Source organism: Lucilia cuprina, chromosome 5 (assembly GCF_022045245.1).
Source record: "Lucilia cuprina isolate Lc7/37 chromosome 5, ASM2204524v1, whole genome shotgun sequence".
NCBI lineage: Eukaryota > Metazoa > Arthropoda > Insecta > Diptera > Calliphoridae > Lucilia > Lucilia cuprina.
Window position 1 is genome coordinate 57,858,830 of NC_060953.1, and position 20,000 is coordinate 57,878,829.

The window sequence follows — 20,000 nt, forward strand, 5'->3', positions numbered from 1 at the left end:
CAATTGTGTCACAATAATATTTGTTAACCCATTAGGAAACAAATTTACAAAAGCATTTATAAATAATTACATGAATTATATAAAAACTCTCTAAAATATTGAAATTTTTACTAAAAATATTTAAAATAACGCCAAAAATTAAAATCAACAGTTCATTAATAAACTTCAATTAGTATTCCCTAAATATTAAATTATAATCCGAAAAGCCTCTTTTTTATTTACAAACAATTGATAACTAATTATAGTTGATCATATATTTATTTGTTTATGGACTCTTGTGATTTTAATATAGTTTACGAATTTTACTCCCATAACATTGGTTGTTGTTATTGTTGTCATATCAAAACACTACTACTTGCTTGTTGGTTGGGGCTAGCTAAAGTTGTGACTCATTGTTATCACGTTTATTATTTTTGTTTTTTTTTTGTTTTAACTTTTTTGTATACAAATACAAATGATTGTAAATACATATGTATAGATAGATATACTTGTATTTTTATATGTTTGTAAGTCTATATGTTAGTATATATTGTTTTTATTAAATATTTATTTCCCACCCCAACAACAATCAATTACTTTCTTTAAGTATTATTTTCTTAATATGAATACTACTTTCTGCAATGCATTTTATTTCTTTAAATGTTTTTTAACAAAAGACTGTGTTTTTTTTGCTTCTTATCATGATGAACTCTTTTTTTAAGTGTTTATAATAATTAATATGTGTATATAGGCAATGACTTTGTTTTTAAAGTCTTTATTTAGTTTGTATATGATTAAAATGATAGGGTTTTTGAAGTTTTAAGGAGGTTGATTTTAAGATTAAGGATGTGATAGAAATTCTAGATAAGATGGTACATAGTTTAGTAGAGATTTTTTAGATAAGTTTTTATCAAAATAATGTTTCATTCTTATTAAGAATTTTGTTTTTATGCTTACCATAGTACTAACTATTATCACAAAAGGTTGTGGTATTTCATAGATAGATAAATAGATAGATAGATAGATAGATAGATAGATAGATAGATAGATAGATAGATAGATAGATAGATAGATAGATAGATAGATAGATAGATAGATAGATAGATAGATAGATAGATAGATAGAAAGATAGATAGATAGATAGATAGATAGATAGATAGATAGATAGATAGATAGATAGATAGATAGATAGATAAATAGATAGATAGATAGATAGATAGATAGATAGATAGATAGATAGATAGATAGATAGATAGATAGATAGATAGATAGATAGATAGATAGATAGATATTTAGACAACTGAATGCCTTTCATTGAATGAAAGCCAGGCACCTGAAGAATAGTTGAATATTGATGTGTTATATATAAAGGTTTTTATTGAAGTGAAAAATTATTGAAAAGTATACAATTCATAAATACAATATTTGAACTGTTTACTACAAAAATTATCATACAAAGTATTTACAGTAAATACAAATAACATTATATTCAACACCTCCCCTAAATGTTACAATTGTATTTATACAAAAACAATATTAAAAGAAGTTTGCATACTAGTCTTTAACAAAATCAGAAACAATATTTAAACATTTTCGAAAATTCTCAAAAACAGGCTTTGAAAGGGGTTTAGTAAAAAAATCTGCTAATTGTGCTTTTGAATTAACAAAACACAGCTCAAATTCATGTTCAGAAAATTTTTCGCGTATAAAGTGATATTTCACATCAATATGTTTGGTCCTTTTATGGTATTCAGGATTCTTGATAAGTTTAATTGTGCTTTGATTATCCAAATATAAAACATTTTTTTCGATGTTGTATGCAATTTCTTTCAAAAAACGTTTCGTCCACACGATGTCTTTTACAGCTTCACATGCAGCAATATATTCTGCTTCAGTGGTTGATAGTGCAACTGTTCGTTGTTGTTGAGATTTCCATGTAACTGTACACTCACCCAACTGTGTTATAATTCCAGAAGTTGATTTACGATTTTCAATATCACCAGCGTAATCAGAATCAGAAAAAGTTTTCAATATACATCCGTTTTGCTTTGTGTAGAGCAAGCCATGGTTAATTGTTCCTTTAATATATCGAATAACTCTTTTTGCAGCATTTATATGAATTTGACATGGCATCTCCATATATCTGCTCAATACACAAACTGCATATGAAATATCAGGTCTACTTATTATTGATAAGTAAATTAATGAACCAACCAATTCTTTATAGGGAAACTGTTCCTTTGATTTTTCATCTGTAATATGATGGTTTATCCATCCTGGTTCCAAAGGCGTAGATACCGAATTACAATCTTGCATCGAAAATCTCTTAATAATCTTCTCCATGTACTGTCGTTGGTTAAGAAATATAGATTCTGAATTTATTATTTTAATTTGAAAGCCAAGAAATTTATTTATTTGACATTCTTTCATTTCGAAATTCTCACTTAGATGTTTAAGTAAATCATTAGCTAGTTTGGCATCATTATAAATTAACAACCCATCATCTACGTATATTGCCAATATAATTTTTGAACCTTTTATATTCTTGATAAAGACACATGTATCAGACATGCTAATTTTCATATTAAATTTGTCCAGAATTTCACAAAATTTTTTATTAAAGCATCTTGGAGCTTGCTTTAATCCATAAAGACTTTTATTTAGCAAGCAAACATTTTGAGGTTCTTGATTAAATCCAGGGGGTTGACTCATATAAATTTCTTCATTTAAATCACCGTACAGGAAAGCAGTCTTTATATCAAATTGTTTTAACGACATTCCTTCAGATACTGCTACTGCTAGCATAAGACGAACAGAGTCATACTTTACCACAGGACTAAAAGTTTCTTCGTAGTCGAGACCATGCTCTTGGGTAAAACCTCTAGCCACTAAGCGAGCTTTGTATCGTTCAATTGTGTTATCAGCTTTGTATTTGATTTTATATACCCAACGACAATCTACTAATTTTCTTCCTTCAGGTAATTTGCAAAGTTTCCATGTCTTATTTTTCATTAGCGCGTCATATTCTTCTTTCATAGCTAGTTTCCATTTTTCTGAATTTCTAGTTTTTATAGCTTCTTCATATGTAATTGGTTCTAAAAAATCCTCCTCCATTACAGAAAGAAACATTTCATCAATGTTTATTTTATTTTTTGGATTGGGCCTCAAATTATATTTTGTATTTGTTCTTCTGGTATTAGCACTTCCATTTTCAAAATTTACTAGTTGAACACTTGGATTTTCAGACTGAGATGAAATTGAAACAACTTCTTGGACATTTTCTAAATCTTGAATACATTCGTCTACTTGTACATTTATATTATTAGGTTCAAAACTTACAATTTCTTGACAGTTTTCATGATTAATTTCTTCTTCAACTTGTTCAGCATTTAAATTGTCACATACTTCAGATTCAAAAGGTTGACATGCTTCTTCAAAAATCTTGTAATGGCAAATGCTGTGATTGTCGTTACTGTTGTTGTTATTAATTATTACTTCAAGTTCATCACAAAAAATTACGTCTCTATATATTTCTACTTTATTGTTACTTTCAAAATATATACGATATCCTTTAACGTTTAAATCAAATCCAACAAAAATACCTTTCTTACTTTTTGCATCCCATTTTTTTCGTATTTGTTTTGGAATATGTGCATAAACTTGAGTACCAAAAACTTTTAAATGTTCAATTTTAGGTATTTTGTTAAACCAAATTTCAAATGGAGATTTATTCTTGATTGAACTAGGACCAGTTCTATTTAATACATATACAACATAATGTACTGCTTCAGCCCATAAAAACTTATTTAAGTGTTTACTTTGTAGAGAACATCTTGCTAGTTCTACAATTGTCCGCATTTCTCTTTCAGCAGCTCCATTCTGTTCCGGGGTGTAAAATACAGTTTTCTGATGTTGTATACCGCAATTTTTAAACAACTGATCCATGTGTTTGTTTATAAATTCTGTACCATTATCGGATCTAAAGATGCTAATTTTGATATTTTGATTTTTCATCATGTTTAAAAAATGTTTAACATTTTCAAAAACTTCGCTCTTTTGTTGTAGAAAGTAAACCCACTTGAATTTGGAAAAATCATCTTTTAGCAATAAAAAATATTTTGATTTTCCAATTGAAAGTTCCTCCATCGGACCACAAATATCTGCATGAATTATTTCACCAGGAGCTTTTGAATTATTTTTACTTGAAGTATATGGTAATTTATGTTGTTTACCAAAACAACATCCTTCACATATTTTGTTATCATCAACTTTGAATTTAATATTTCGTAAGTTTAATACCTCTTTAACATGTTTTGGGTTTTGATGAACGAACCTTTGATGCCATATCCTTGAATCAATACTTGTGTTTGTAGTATAATTACATTGATTAGTAATTACTTTTAATTCCAATTCGAATAAGTTGCCATTTCTATGACCAATAGCTTCAACTTTATTATTTCTAATAAAAGTGCACATATTTTTGTTTGATTTCATTTCATATCCTTTATCCATGACTGCAGTTGTTGAAAATAAATTAACTGTGATACTAGGTACAAAAAGAACGTTCTCCAAGTATTTTTGCTTCCAACCATCATCACCATTAATAAGAACATCAATGTTTCCTTCGCCTACTGCATTCAAAATTGTTCCATCTCCAATTTTTATTTTGGACGGTTCTTCAAACTTACGATAACTTGAAAACCATTCTCTATGTGCTGTCATATGTTCAGAAGCTCCAGAATCAATTAACCATGTTTTATTCGGATTTGAAACATTTGCTCTCCTAACCATGAAAGCATTAGATTTGGAATTATGTGGCTTAAAGTTCTTCTTTTTCTTCAATAATGGACAATCTTTCTTCCAATGACCTTCTTTATTACATTTAAAACATTTACCCGGCTTTTTGCTCTCATCACGTAGATTTTGTCTTCTTGTAGTAAAAGCATCTGCCATTTCCAAATCGCGATTCAAACGTGATTGTTCTAAAATGAGGCGATTAGTTAAATTTGCAATATTCCTTTTATTTTCTTCAGTAGATTCCCAAGCAGTAACAAAGTGATTATAGGTTGACGGTAACGTCATTAAAATCTTTGTAATAATCATATTTTCTGTCAACGGTTCACCTAAATTTCTTAATCGTTCAGCAAGTTCTTCTATTTTGGCAATATGTAATTCAATAGTGTCTTCTGAACTCTTTTTGAATTCATAGAATTGTTGTTGCAACAAATGAATGCTTACTTCGGTCTGCATTTCATGTACACTATGTAATTTTTGCCACATTTCATTAGCTTCTTTACAACACATCAAGTATTTCATAATAACGTTATCAATTGAGGTAATAATAATCCTTTGAGCTTTGATATCAGCTTTCTCCCAAATTTGTAGATTTTGAAGATATAATGCATTATTTGCATCGCCACCACCTTCTGGCATAACTGGCTTTCGGTAGGAACCATCAACAATTTTGTAAAGGTCCATGGATTTTAAAATAATACGCATCTGGAACTTCCATGAACACCAATTCACAGCTCCGCGTAATTTTTCAATTTTAAATTCTTCCATATTTAGCCCTTACCTATTATTACTAACCCCTTTCAAAAATTCTAGATTACAACACTAATCTATATATTTAAAATTTTATTTAATATTTAAGAAACCTTTTCTGCTCTTACAACACCAGCTTCAGCTTTTATTTTATTTTCCCTTTTATTTTATTTATCCTTTCTAGGCGACTTGAAAATAGTAAGAAACTTACTGATAATTCAATATACCAAAGCGTCTTGATATTAAAATATATCCTTCAAGGCGTCTTGTGAAAAACTATTTCCTTTTTGATAATTTTCTTTCTAGGCGTCTTGAAATCTTTACTATTTCCTTCTAGGCCACTTGCTATTCTTTAATATCCTTTATTTTTTGAAAATTTGCACAAATATTTCTTTATATTTATTCCATAAATTATATTATGCCCTTATCGAGAGTGTCCTGGGCCCATAACCAGTTGAATATTGATGTGTTATATATAAAGGTTTTTATTGAAGTGAAAAATTATTGAAAAGTATACAATTCATAAATACAATATTTGAACTGTTTACTACAAAAATTATCATACAAAGTATTTACAGTAAATACAAATAACATTATATTCAACAAGAATATTTGGACCGATCTAGAATTCAATGAAATTTGTGTTTGTAAACTTCAAGTGATTCATGAAATAATCTTTTAATACTTACTAATACTTTTTATAAATTAATAATTTAGTTTTTGATGACGAATTTGGGGGATACCCCTTGCATTAAGTTAGCTATAGAAATAGCTTAAAAATCACAGATGTGTTGTACTTAATACTTGATTGGATTCATAGTTCATTAGTTGGACTCATATACTAGTACTATTCCCATTTTCCTGAAGTTAATTGTTTTAGTCTATCAAACTGCAGGAATTTTGACAGATGTTTTGCAAATTTATTAATTAATTTAATTAAAATTGTATTTATTTAAAATGGATTTTATCTTTTCATTTATGTACACAAAATCCAGTAGCAAACTCTATTTATACCCTTCACCTTCGTGGATCCTTATAGGTAGCGGAGATGATTAAGCCATATCCGTCTGTCTGTCTGTCCGTCTGTCTGTCTGTCTGTCTGTATGTTTGTTGAAATCAGTTTTTAGAAGACCCCAGATATCTGCGAGATCCGAATCTTCCATAATTCTATCAGACATACGACCGGCAAGAACGCTATTTAAAATCAGCAAAATCGGTCCATAAATAACGAAGATATGAGCAAAAAACCGAGACAACCTCTGAAAATTTCATATAAAATTTAGATTTTTTATTCATGCTCAGACAGAAACTGCAAAAAACAAAAACAAAATACATAACAATACGGTAAATATTGTTATTGTAATTTGTTTATAAAAGCAAAGCAGAGCAAGAGCAGCAGAGCAAGAGTAGCAGAACGAGAGCAGCACTAATGTTTTGTTATTGGCTAGAAATATGAAATTAAGTATGTAGAGCCTGGATAAAGTGAGAACCTATAAAAGGGGACTTTCTGGTACTTTTTCGTTCTTCAAAAGGTATTTTTTGAAATTTCTGTAATATTGAACCTAGAAACATGAAATTATGTATGCATGGCCCGGATTAAGTGAGGGCCCAAACAAGGGGAGTTTTTGGTACTTTTTCGTTTTTCAAAAGGTACTTTTTGCAATTTCTACAATATTGAACCTAGAAACATGTAATTAAGTATGTATGGCCCGGATTAAGTGAGGACCCATAAAAGGGGACTTTTTCGTTGTTCAAAAGGTACTTTTTGCAATTTCTACAATATTGAACCTAGAAACATGTAATTATGTATGTATGGCCCGGATTAAGTGAGGACCCATAAAAGGGGACTTTTTGGTACTTTTTCGTTCTTCAAAAGGTACTTTTTGCAATTTCTACAATATTGAACCTAGAAACATGTAATTAAGTATGTATGGCCCGGATTAAGTGAGGACCCATACAAGGGGACTTTTTGGTACTTTTTCGTTTTTCAAAAGGTACTTTTTGCAATTTCTACGATATTAAACCTAGAAACATGTAATTATGTATGTATGGCCCGGTTTAAGTAAGGACCCATAAAAGGAGACTTATTGGTACTTTTTCGTTTTTCAAAAGGTACTTTTTGCAATTTCTACGATATTAAACCTAGAAACATGTAATTAAGTATGTATGGCCAGGATTAAGTGAGGACCCATGAAAGGGTACTTTTTGGTACTTTTTCATTCTTCAAAAGGTACTTTTTGAAATTTCTATAATATTGAACCTAGAAACATGTTATTAAGTTCGTATATCCCGGATTAAGTGAGAACCAGTAAAAGGGGACTTCTTGGTACTTTTTCGTTCTTTAAAAGGTACTTTTTACAATTTCTACAATATTGAACCTAGGAACATGTAATTAAGTTTGTATGGCCCGGATTAACTGAGGACCCATAGATGGGGACTTTTTGGAACTTTTTCGTTCTTCAAAAGGTACAAAAGGCTTTAAACACATCATGGTGAAGGGTATATAAGATTCGGCACAGCCGAATATAGAACTCTTACTTGTTTTTTTTTTTGTTTTTGGTTTTTGTTTGATCAAATACATTTGCAAGTTTTGCAAAGATAGTTTGCTACAAAGAGTGAATGCAGCTTTTATTTAGAAATAAGCTTTCTTTATTCAAAACTGATTTTACGGGATCATATTTCTGACGATTGCACTACATATGCATATAAAATGATAAATTGAACTGCTTCACAAAGTGAAGGACAAGCTAAGAATAAAAGCTTTAATAAAACATTTCTTTCTTCTTTTTCATTTAATATTTAATGATAATAAAATGATCAATTGTTTTAGCATTTTACATATTTAATTCATTCATTCATTTCATTTGTTTATAGCAATGCAACAACATTGACACTAATTTTTTTTTAAAAATCATATTAAAAGTTTATTAATCTTCAAGAAAAAGAAAAACAAACAGCTTTGTTTGTGGCTTATAAATGAAATAGATTTAAAATGTTAGAAGAACCTTATTCATTTGGTAAATTAAAATTGTGGTTTATAAAAACAATTGTCATATGAATAATAGCAAAAATTATTTTAATGATTTAAAACGAGAAAATTCCATTAATATTTTTGTGTACTTTTTCTACAGCTGGTGTGGCACAATCGAATGTACCCTTTATTGGACCCGATGAAGTACCACCACCTTATCAGCAGGGTACAGCTGGTGGTGTACCCATGGTTACTTGCCGTGTATGTCAGGGTATGATTGATATAACCTCGAAGCGAGATCAGCACGTTGTTAAATGTCTTCAGTGTAATGAAGCTACAGTAAGTGCTTTTGTTTATTGTGTTTTTTATTTATTCATATGTTTAAATTTTTATTTATAATTTTGATTTATTAATGTTTTTTTATTTATTTTTCAGCCCATACGTAATGCACCACCTGGTAAAAAGTATGTACGTTGCCCTTGCAATTGTTTGCTCATTTGTAAAAGTTCATCTCAACGTATCGCTTGTCCACGTCCCAATTGCAAGCGTATTATTAATTTAGCACCCAGCCCAGTAACACCACCTGTACCCACTATGCCGGGTATGTGTCGTGTCACCTGTGGCCATTGTTCGGATACATTTTTGGTAAATATTTGTGATTTTTTTTTTAAAAACGAAAAGAATAGTTGTTTTTTAATGTTTATATTTCTTCTCTTTATAGTTTAATACATTTCACAATTCTTTGGCTCGTTGCCCTCATTGTAGAAAGGTTTCATCGGTGGGCTCTCGTTTTGCCTGTGGTCGTGGCATAATTTTTGTCATTATTGGTTTAATTGTATTATTTGCTGGCATTGGTATAACTGTTGGCACACATAATTATGCTAGGGTAAGTTTTAATATGAATTTTATAAATGATTGCAGAGTAACAGCAAAGTTGTTTTGTTAAGAATCTGACGACATATTGGATAATCAAAGAATGCCGTGTATTTTAAAATGTATTAGAGAGATATTCTATAATAAGACTATGTGTACCTTTTCATTGCAAATGTTTGAGTAATTATATAGGTGTTGAACTATCAGGTTACGTTTAGATAAAGGGAATGTGGAAATTGACGTCTGGTATTGATCTTAGGTCGGGTTTCCTTACTACTCAGTTAAACTAGTCTTAACTTGCTGTTAGGTTAAACTCGAAACAAATTTACACGGACTTTAACCGATGATTAAAAACATAAACAGTTAACAGCTGTTTTTTTGCAAAAATAACTTTTGTAAAATGAAAAATTTTAGAAAAAAATTAAATAAGCATTTAAAACAATAATAATATTGATAAAAACGATCAGAAAATTGCTGTTTACTTCAAATATTAAGTTTTTGTTAATTGTGTTTTTTCACTTATAACTTAAGTTTAATTGGCCAATTACACTGAGTTAAACTAAGGGCGGGTTTCTTACTCCCCAGTTAAACAAGGCTTAACTTGGTGTTAGATTAAACTCGAAACAAATTTAGGCGGACTTTAACCGATGATTGCGTTTTTCAGTTTTAGATTTAAGTTCATTTAACTTTGTTAGTATTGCCAACTTTTCACTCAAAAACATAAACAATGAACAGCTGTTTTTTGCAAACAATACTTTTGTAAAATTTTGGAAAAATGTTAAATAAACATTTAAAACAATAATAAATAAAACAAAACAAATCAGAAAATTGCTATTTACTTAAAATATTAAGTTTTTGTTCTTCCGAAATCATTGTTTTATTCTTTTTGTTAATTGTGTTTTCTCACTTATAACTTGAGTTTAATTGGCCAATTACACTCAGTTAAACTAAGATAATATGTATCTTTACTGATAACTGAAAAACACGAAACAGTTATAAAACCCGGTTTAACCAAAGAATGAAGATTATATCTATCAGTAAAACCCGCCCTAAGATAAATAACTTTACTGCAGTAATCATGATTACTGAAAAACACAAAACATATTTTAAACCAAGTTTAACCAAAGATTGAAGAATATCTTTATCAGAAAAAACATAAAACATATATTAAACCAAATTTAACCGAAGAATGAAGATTATCTGTATCGGAAAAACGCCACATTACTTATTACTGAAAAACAAAAAAACATAGGTTAAACTGGGTTTAAACAAAGAATAAAAATTATCATTACCTGAAAAACTTGCCCTTACAAGTTATTCGATCAAAATAGATTAAAAACCCCAAATAAAGTGTTTCAATGAAATCACCTTTCAAACCTCGAAGTCTATCAATCTCTAGGTCATGAATACTTATAAGCTACAGCAGAGAGTAGATAAGAATGAAGTAGTCATACTGAAGAGGAACATAATGATAAATCCTCACTATTTTATTATGTGAGATCATCAAATTAGTATTTGTTTTCTGCCACGTTTAGGATAAAATTTAAGCATATTCTTTACATTGTCAATTATTGTATTGTTGTTGTTGTTGGGGGTTGACAGCACTTGGCCGAATAATTCGCATCATTTCGGTACGTAGAACTGGCCGTTGGGGAAGCGTTGTTTTGTAACAGCTCTATTATGTACAACAGTTTAGTTGGGGATCTATATTAATGTTCAGACATACAAATTTTACTACAACACCTGGATATGTCCATAAATCCATTAAAAAAAATGAAGTAGGATTGGCTGTGCAATTGAATAATTCGCATCATTCCGGTCTAGTCAACAACGCATTATGTTGTCTACAATCGTTGTTATACAATCGTCTCATTATCCATGCCCCAAGAGGTACCAGCTGAAGCTTTAAGGACCTTGTTTTTGTTTCGAACCTTTTGGTTGATGTAATTTGCGTACCCTGCAAAGTAAAGGAGGTTGGCAAATAATATCCCTAATATTTTCGGGTTTTGAACTGTGGGGATAGTACTTCCTTCGACGGAGATGTTTAGCGCCGTCCTTCTTTGCTCCAGAGGTGAAAAGTGATACCGAGGATTTAGAAGCAGATAACCTAAGTTTGCGTTCCTTAAAAAAGTCTGTAATTGTGACCAAGTACATCAACAACAAGACATCAATGGGGGGTTCAGGAAGCCCGGCAAGATAAATATTGAAGAGTAAAGGACAAAGTGTTGTAGTGTTGGCTGAACAGTTGAATATGTGATGATGTGGAAACGAAACGGTTTATGTGTGACCAGTAGGCATTAAGGCTATTGCTGCTTCCTAAATTTTTGTTGTGGAATCTGAAATTGCATAGTGAGTTGCTCATGAAATTTCTTTACTTTGAAACTTCAAAAAATTCAAAATCAATTTCTTATGGACACATATTGTAAATTAAATTGCTACCCTTGCAAACATTGCAAATTTAGTACAAAAACTAAATATAGTAAAAAGAGCCAAAAACAAGTTTAATCTGGGTAACTGTGATTTGCAATACACGGTTTAATTTGACAGCGTAAAAATCATTGCAAATTTATCGGGAAAATATACAAAAACAAACAAAGCAAATTTTCACCTTTTAACATTTACACAAATTATTCAGTAAATTGATAAAATAGAAATGAATTCATAGTAAAAATACTATTATATAACTACTACTTCTTGCAAATATACCACGAAAACTTCACACTATTGCCATATATTTAAAAATGTTTGTTGATTATTTCCACCCTCACTTATGTTGATGTGATAATTAATTTTTTGCATATTGTTTTAAACAAACAAACAAACAAATTATCTCTTATTACTCTCCACAAAAATTATGCAATTATCTTGACAATACACAATGAAAATTAAAAATAAATTGTTATAAACAAATATAAACAATTTATATAAAAATTAAATGTTATTAAACTTTTTTCCACCACCAAAAGAAATTTAACTGATACAAGTTTTAACTTACAGACTATTGGTGTTGAGTTTTTTTTAATGTGAAATATGAATGAATCATTATTTATTTATATGCTAATGAATTGTATAAGAATTTACTCATTTTGGAAAATATGCAATTAACTATTATTTACTAGACCTCTACTAGCTTTGAAAATTTGATCAAGTGTTGTAAAAAAATAATTTTATACATTTTGTTGTTGAGGTTTAGAAAACTGCATAATTTTTGATGCATTTACTATAGCTGCAAATTGATTATTAACAAGATTTGCAAGACTTAAACAAGTCTATCAAATAATACTTTTGCATATTTTGTTGATGAATATTAAAGTAGAGAATGTATCAGTGTAGTATTTAAAATAAAATAATTATTATTTTTTACAGTGGTATATATGGCATATTTACAAGTATAGTAAAACTTCTTAATATTTGAGAAATTTACAATGTTTGCAAGCTTAATTTGTTACCAAGAATGTATTATGTATTCTTTGCTATAAAAAGTGAAAATATTTTCTTAAATATTGCATATTTGCAAGTACTGTCTTGGTCTTGCAATATTTAGTATTTAAAAAACTTTTTTGTTTTGAAATTTAACCGATTTACTACATTTACAACATTTGAAAGGTTAATGATGAAAAGAGATGAAAAGTCCTTTGTAGCTAATCTCTATAGTAAGTTAATTACTTTTAAAGGATGATGAAATATACCAAAGCCTCTACACCCATTGTCTCAGGTCGGAATCAAACCCACCATCTCCGATCTACCATACTAGAACACTGAACTATCGACAATTTGATCTTCGCTTCGGAACAACCCGAGTAATACTTGGCCAAAGATTATCAACTCATCTACAGCTATATCAACCGAAAGTTTTTTCTCCAGAAAATAACTATCGGCCACAGTCGAACTGTAACAAAAACAACTAACCTACCGAAGGCCACATTCTACAAGTCTTGCTAATTCTTGCATGTATTTTTAAGAGCAGTAAAGATCTAAAAACATTGGACAGATTATACACAGTGAAGCTGTATTGGGTACCGGGACATTGTGATATTTGGAAAAACGAGATCGCAGATGAATTGGCCAGAAAAGGGTTCAGAGCACGATCTTAATATTAGGGATAGTTCTGGGAAGACTCCTATATGTTATTACTATATAATTATTTCAAAAACTTAACCAACCGATTCTGGCACAGTAGACTGCATTGCAGGGTTTCTAGGGCACTATGGCCGAAATTAAAATCAAAAGCAACCATAATACTATTAGTACTAAACAGGAAGTGTATAGGGGCCATAACAGGGGTAATAACTGGCAATAAAGGCCCTAATTGCGCTGGATTTTCGTAGGTAATGTGAAAACGAAAAGGAACTGGAAACAGTTGGCCATATGGGAAGCTGTCCCAGAGTACAGAGTCTAAGACTTGAATGGCTAGTTAGAAGATTCCACGATGAGCTGAGGGATGTAGCAAGATGTGAATAGATGACATGTTGGGTTTTGCCTGGGAAATATCTTGGTTATTCGGGTAACGGACAATGGAGATTTCCCATTCATGTCCAATTCCTTTATGGGGAGAAATTCTTACTCTTCTTACTTTTTTCTCTCTCCATTTTATGTCTTCTCTCCAATTCTCTTGTTTTTTATTCACAATGAACCCTTTGGGTCTCCGAGTGCATGTATACCTTGATATAAACTAAACTAAAGATCTAAATAATTTTGCTACTAAGGCCGGGTTTCTTACTCCTCAGCTAAACTAGGCTTAACTTGCTGTTAGATTAAACTCGGAACAAATTTAGGCGGACTTTAACCGATGATTGTGTTTTTCAGTTTTAGATTTAAGTTCAGTTAACTTTGTTAGTATTACCAACTTTTCACTCAAAAACATAAACAATGAACAGCTGTTTTTTGCAAACAATACTATTGCAAAATGGAACATTTTGGAAAAATGTTAAATAAACATTTAAAACAATAATAAATAAAACAAAACAAATCAGAAAATTGCAATTTACTTAAAATATTAAGTTTTTGTTCTTCCGAAATCATTGTTTCATTGTTTTTGTTAATTATGTTTTCTCACTTATAATTTGAGTTTAATTGGCAAATTACACTCAGTTAAACTAAGATAATATGTAACTTTACTGATAACTGAAAAACACGAAACATCTATTAAACCCGGTTTAACCAAAGAATGAAGATTATCTCTATCAGTAAAACCCGCCCTAAGTCTAAAAGTATTTTTAAACATATTGCATATTTACAATCCTTGCCTGAGTATTGCAAAATTGAGGAAAGTGTTGCCAAAAAATTTTCATTTATTTTATATGTAAAAGTTTAACAAAATATTGATTTTTAACAGATTTACTATGACTGCTGGGATAATATATAATGAAAAGAAGTAAAAAGTTCTTTGTAGTTTATTTGCAAGAGTAGTCATTTTCTCGTAAATGCAATCAATTGTAGGAAATACAATTCTTAAGAGATTTTTTGTTTAAATTATAACGTTTGCAAGATATGCAGTTGATTACTGTTGAAACCTATTAATCTTTTCTACTTGTTTTTTCTCTCTCAACAGGATCACGCGGGCATTTATGTGGCATATATTGGAATCTTTTTAATAAGCTTTTTCCTTTGTGCGCGTTCACTTTATTATTTCCGTTTAAAAGTCTCGCATGTTGATGGTCCCATGTAAATAAACACGTATTTAAAACGCTTTTTGTAGCAGCATTCCTTTTGATATTACAAAAAACATAAAAAAAACAAAAAATATAATTAAACAAAAGCAACATGTTTTTCTACTTTAAAAACAAAACGAAACAACAAAGCAAAGCAACAACAAACAAATATATGAACAACAACATAAGAACATATATTTATTAAAAAAACAAAAACAAAAAGATATTTAATATATTTAAAAGAAAACCAAACAAAAAAACAAGCTGATGAAATTTAAATCTATTAAATAAAAATGAAATATTAAAAACAACAATAAAACACAAGAAAGTATGTAAAATGTTTCATTAAAAAAAAATTATATAAATAAAGTAAAACATATAATTAATAAATATTAATTAATATTTAAATGTTACAGATTTACCGAAAACAGAAACAGAAAACAAACTTTCTACTCTCTACTAAAAAAAACAAACATCAAAATGTACACATAAACGTGCTAAATACATATACAATTTACATATAAATATAAAAAATTAATAATAAATTTATATATTTAAAAAAACAACAATTTAAACAATTTAATTAAATGTTAGCAAAGTTAGACTTTTATGTTTAATCTGCTTAACATTTATTATTTGTGTTAAAGTATTGTTTTATTCTCTTTTAAAATGCCCTTTAATTTTTGTTTTCTGTTTTTATTATTATTATTAAATATAATATTAAAAATAAAAATTCATATTTTTCTTTAAAATAAAGTAAATAAATAAAATATTAAAACAACACCACCACAAATTTAATAACAAAAAAAAAACAAAATACAATTAAATGCCTTTTGAACATAATATAAATATAAAACTATTTCTCTCTCTCCTCCCCCCCTATTTAAGCTCTACTTACTTTAATTTTATTATGTAAAAAAAAAAATTAAAATAAAGTTTATTTCTTTGATCAACAACATGCTTAAGATTTTTCTTTAAATTATTTAATTTTCAATTAAAATTATTTATGTTTATGGCTGGTCAAACATTATTTTCTTTAAGTAAAACTTTAGCTTGTGTCTTTTTGTTAAGCATTATGTTTTTTTTTTAACTAAATTTATTTTTATTTTTAAAAGGAATTTATTTATCTCTATTAATTTTTCTTGCTTATTTTCCTTATTTTCTTTTTCATTTTGTAATTGTTTTTTTTTTATAAATAATTTTAACTTTTATATATATACATAATTAATTACTTATATATTTATATAAATCATATCATATTATCTTTATGTATTCTTTATTTTTTTAATTAAATAGTTTTTCTCCTTTTTTCTCTCAGTTTAAAACAATTCAGCAAAAGATACAAATAAAATCGTAATTATTATAAAGAAAATGGAAAAAAACTTAAATAATATTTGCTAAAATAAAAAAAAAAACATATTTGTGAAAATAAAAAACAATTATTATACATTTAAATTATATTTAGATCGATTATTATTACAATTACGATACCATTTATTGTAAATAAAGAAATATAAGATTATAAAACAAAATCCTTAAAAAAATTCTTTCTTTACTTCAACAATTTTTAAAGTATCCAAATTTAAAGATAATAAAGCATTATTTCACTACCACCACTGTATCACCTCCGACACCCGGCACTCCTGCCTCCAATAATAAACCCTTAACATCATCCACCGTAATGTCTTTGTCAGCACATATAAATTCTAAAAACTCCTGAAATTCTTCATAATCTAAACGCCATTTTCTGCAAAAAAAAATAAAAGTTTTACTTAACAAGTAAGACCTGATTCACACTAGGAAACTTTTGAGTTTTGTGTGTGAGAGAAAGAAATATCAACCATCTCCTTCTCTCACACACAAAATCAAAAGTTTCCCAGTGTGAACCAGGTCTAAGAGTTCTATATTCGGCTGTACCGAATCTTATATACCCTTCACCCTTATGTGTTAAAAACTGTAAGTACGAATTTTATTACAAAAAATAAAAAAAACTATAATTGCAAAAATGGTAAGGTACCAAAAAGTCGGATTAGGATTACGTGGGTTCTCACTTAATCCTAATTTTCATATTTCAAAGTTCAATTTTATAGAAAATTCAAAAAAAAAATTCAAAAAGTACCTATTGTAGAACGAAAAATGTACCTTTTGAAAAACGTAAAAGTACCAAAAAGTTCCCTTTTGTAGGTTTTTACCTAATTCCGACTCTACATACCAAATTTCATGTTTCTGGGTTCATTATTAAAGAAAACTCAAAAAGTACCTTTTGAAGAACGCAAAAGTACCAACAAGTTCCCTTTAATGGCTTCTAACTTCTAACTAAAGCCAGGCTTCACATACATAATTTCAGGTTTCTAGTCAATAAAAACACACTAGTGCTGCTCTCGTTCTACTCGTTTCATGTTTCTTAGTTCATTATTATAGAAAACTCAAAAAGTACCTTTTGAAAAACGCAAAAGTACCAAAAAGTTCAATTTAATGGCTTCTAACTTTAGCCAGGCTTCACATACTTAATTTAATGTTTCTAGTCAATAAAAACAAACTCTTGCTGCTCTCAATTTTTGATGAAATTTTCAGAGATTGTCTCGGATTTTTGCTCATATCTTTGTTATTTATAGACCGATTTTGCTTATTTTAAATAGCTGGTCTAACAGAACTACTGAAGATTCGGATCTCGCTGAAACAGACAGACGGACTGACAGACCTGGCTTAATCGATACCGCTATCTATAAGGATCCAGATTATATATACTTTATAGGGTCAGAAAATTTTATTATAGAAATTACAGACGAAGGTGAGGGGTATAACAAGAAACAAAATTTGTAAAAAATCTCCACCATAATTTACTTAAATTTCATATAAGTTAAGCCTGTCTCAGTTAAGCTAAATGTTGTCTTCAAAAGTTTCGCCTGATCCAGCCAATAGTCGATTTGTGACAGCAATATACAATCATAGACCACGTTATCCAAATCGAAGTTAATAACATTGTAATTGGCATACAAATGAAATAATGATTCCAAAGTATGTTTTTTGGGTTTATCGTCGTCATCGGCCATAATTTTGACAATTTAAGTCGAGATTTAAAAATTAATAAAAATAAATTATCCACAATAAAAAATGTAATATATATTAAGAATAAATAAAAATTTGTATTGGCTGTCATGGAAATTTGTCTGATATACCTACATATCTTCGACACGATATACATATGTATATGAATACATCACTCAGAAACATTGGACTTTTAGAATACTAAGTATCCTAAAAGAGAACGCTATATAAGATTTCACAGCAACATTTCCCATGTAAAGGAGCGGACACTGTTTGCTTCTTAAATATAACCTAAAACATGCATGCAATTGTATTTTAAAGTTGGCTTAAGGTTCTAATATTTAAAGTAAAATACATTCAAAAATAAGAAAGAATTCCCCAAAAATAGATTCGTGTATATTCCCTATTGACTGATTGCCATTTCTTCAAATAAAATTTATTTAAAACACATTAAATTTCTATAAACTTTCTAAAATATAAAGCAATTTTAAATATAACGGAAATACAACAAAACAGATTCTCTCAAATGTAAACAAAAGTTATTGTGATTAAGGTTATTATAAAGAAATTAAGCAACACTGATACTTCCTTAATAAAGCTATTGTGAATGGTTTATAATGAAAAACAGTGTTACCACTTCTTTTTATATAAAAAGCAAATAAAAAAGCAATATAATAATATCAACAATTATGTTAAAAGTTGTAATTATTTAGTGTTCTAGTCTGGAAGACTGAAGGATGTTGGGTCGATTCTCACCTGTGGCAGTGGTTAAGGAGCTCTAGAAATAGAGACCTAGATGTATTTCGTCAATTTCTTGTATATAAATCGTTGACATTTTTAGTATCAGCCGCCGACGCCGTTAACATTTGTCGCCACAGAGCTCTGATAAACAGTAGTAAACAAAAAAAATTCTGTGAAAAAATGTATTAATTGCAGGAAAATTTGTGAAATTTTTTATTAAATCTAATAAAAATGGAAACAACAAATGAAAATCAAACAAAAGAACAACCTTTACGACCATTTAAATTATAAGTATCAAAATTAAACCAGAAAAAGTAAAATCATATTTAATATAAATTGTTTTTGTTTATTAACAGCACGGCTCATCAGATAGTCAGCTTGACCGGCATAAGTTTCGAAAGAAAAAGTATAATTGTAAGTGGAAATCTAGAAAAATATTGTACGCACGTATAAAAAAATGATAATTTCATTCAACAGGGAGCTGTAGAACTTACCATTGTACCCACTAAAGAGAATTTACGAATAATAAGATTGAATGCCAAACAGTGTCGCATCTATCGAGTGCTGCTCAACGATGTCTGTGAGGCTGACTTTGTTTATTTTGATCCATTTATGGATATTTGTCAGGGTGATACAAAAACGTAAGTTTGCTTGTGTTAAATTGAGAAGATTTTAATTAATTTGTAAATTTTAGACGTTCCCTGGAAACTTTATCTAAAAATCATTTAATTGGTGCTCAAAAAACCGATCCTGATGTTAATTGCGGTGAGCTATTAATACAAATACCCCCTGAAGGATATCATATGATACAAGAGGGTCGTGGTTTACGTATAGGCATTGAATTTTCTTTGGAAAATCCTCAGGGTGGCATACATTTTGTTATACCACCCACCAGTGAAGATGAGACACAACCCAATAGTGCTCATATGTTTACATATGCCTATGAGAATTCCTCGCGTTTGTGGTTTCCTTGTGTCGACAGTTTTGCTGATCCTTGTACATGGAAATTGGAATTTACTGTGGATAAACATTTGACGGCGGTATCATGTGGTGAATTAATGGAGGTTGTTATGACTCCCGATCTGAGAAGGAAAACCTATCATTATTCTTTAACCGTACCGGTGTGTGCTCCCAATATTGCTTTGGCCGTGGGACCATTTGAAATATTCGTTGATCCTCATATGCATGAAGTA

General features: G+C 29.2%; 3 protein-coding genes across 7 annotated transcripts in view; 2 read left to right on the top strand and 1 right to left on the bottom strand.

The window, feature by feature from the left end:
• Positions 1-15,173, top strand: part of LOC111682675 (type 1 phosphatidylinositol 4,5-bisphosphate 4-phosphatase) — a 19,747-nt gene extending 4,574 nt beyond the window's left edge. Inside the window, exons 1-5 of one of the 3 annotated variants that reach the window (XM_046952003.1) lie at positions 8,402-8,540; positions 8,655-8,833; positions 8,930-9,139; positions 9,216-9,380; positions 14,919-15,173. In XM_046952003.1, the coding sequence (XP_046807959.1) occupies positions 8,516-8,540; positions 8,655-8,833; positions 8,930-9,139; positions 9,216-9,380; positions 14,919-15,035 (696 nt within the window). In that variant the 5' untranslated portion in view covers positions 8,402-8,515 and the 3' untranslated portion in view covers positions 15,036-15,173. Of the gene's footprint in view, positions 1-8,401; positions 8,541-8,654; positions 8,834-8,929; positions 9,140-9,215; positions 9,381-9,441; positions 9,711-14,918 lie in introns of those variants that run through there. The other 2 variants (XM_046952002.1, XM_046952001.1) reach the window with 2 other exon arrangements.
• Positions 15,174-16,484: 1,311 nt separating this feature from the next.
• LOC111682678 lies at positions 16,485-18,549 on the bottom strand. Of its 3 annotated transcripts, XM_046952845.1 has the most exons (4): positions 18,422-18,549; positions 18,199-18,357; positions 17,863-18,090; positions 16,485-16,765 (listed from the first exon to the last, which is right to left on the bottom strand). In XM_046952845.1, the coding sequence occupies exons 3-4, from the start codon at positions 18,069-18,071 to the stop codon at positions 16,618-16,620; spliced, it is 357 nt and encodes a 118-aa protein (XP_046808801.1). In that variant the 5' UTR covers positions 18,072-18,090; positions 18,199-18,357; positions 18,422-18,549; the 3' UTR covers positions 16,485-16,617. The 3 variants fall into 3 exon arrangements, with proteins under 3 accessions (XP_046808801.1, XP_046808800.1, XP_046808799.1); XM_046952844.1 differs by having other exon boundaries at positions 17,863-18,089; positions 18,202-18,477; XM_046952843.1 differs by having other exon boundaries at positions 18,199-18,477.
• Positions 18,550-18,949: 400 nt separating this feature from the next.
• The window catches only part of LOC111682669 (transcription initiation factor TFIID subunit 2), a 6,184-nt gene continuing 5,133 nt past the window's right edge, over positions 18,950-20,000 (top strand). Inside the window, exons 1-4 of the mRNA XM_023444662.2 lie at positions 18,950-19,094; positions 19,167-19,221; positions 19,285-19,448; positions 19,502-20,000. The exon at positions 19,502-20,000 is cut by the window's right edge and continues 651 nt beyond it. Of these exons, the coding sequence (XP_023300430.2) occupies positions 19,039-19,094; positions 19,167-19,221; positions 19,285-19,448; positions 19,502-20,000 (774 nt within the window). The 5' untranslated portion in view covers positions 18,950-19,038. The remainder of the gene's footprint in view (positions 19,095-19,166; positions 19,222-19,284; positions 19,449-19,501) is intronic.

Bases quoted from the DNA above. Each gene is read 5' to 3' on its own strand.
- LOC111682678 (XM_046952845.1), bottom strand. From the start codon at position 18,071: ATGGCCGATGACGACGATAAACCCAAAAAACATACTTTGGAATCATTA. The intron at 16,766-17,862 runs GTAAATTATGGT...TTTTTTTTGCAG, and splicing joins TTAACTTATATGAAATTTAA to AAAATGGCGTTTAGATTATG.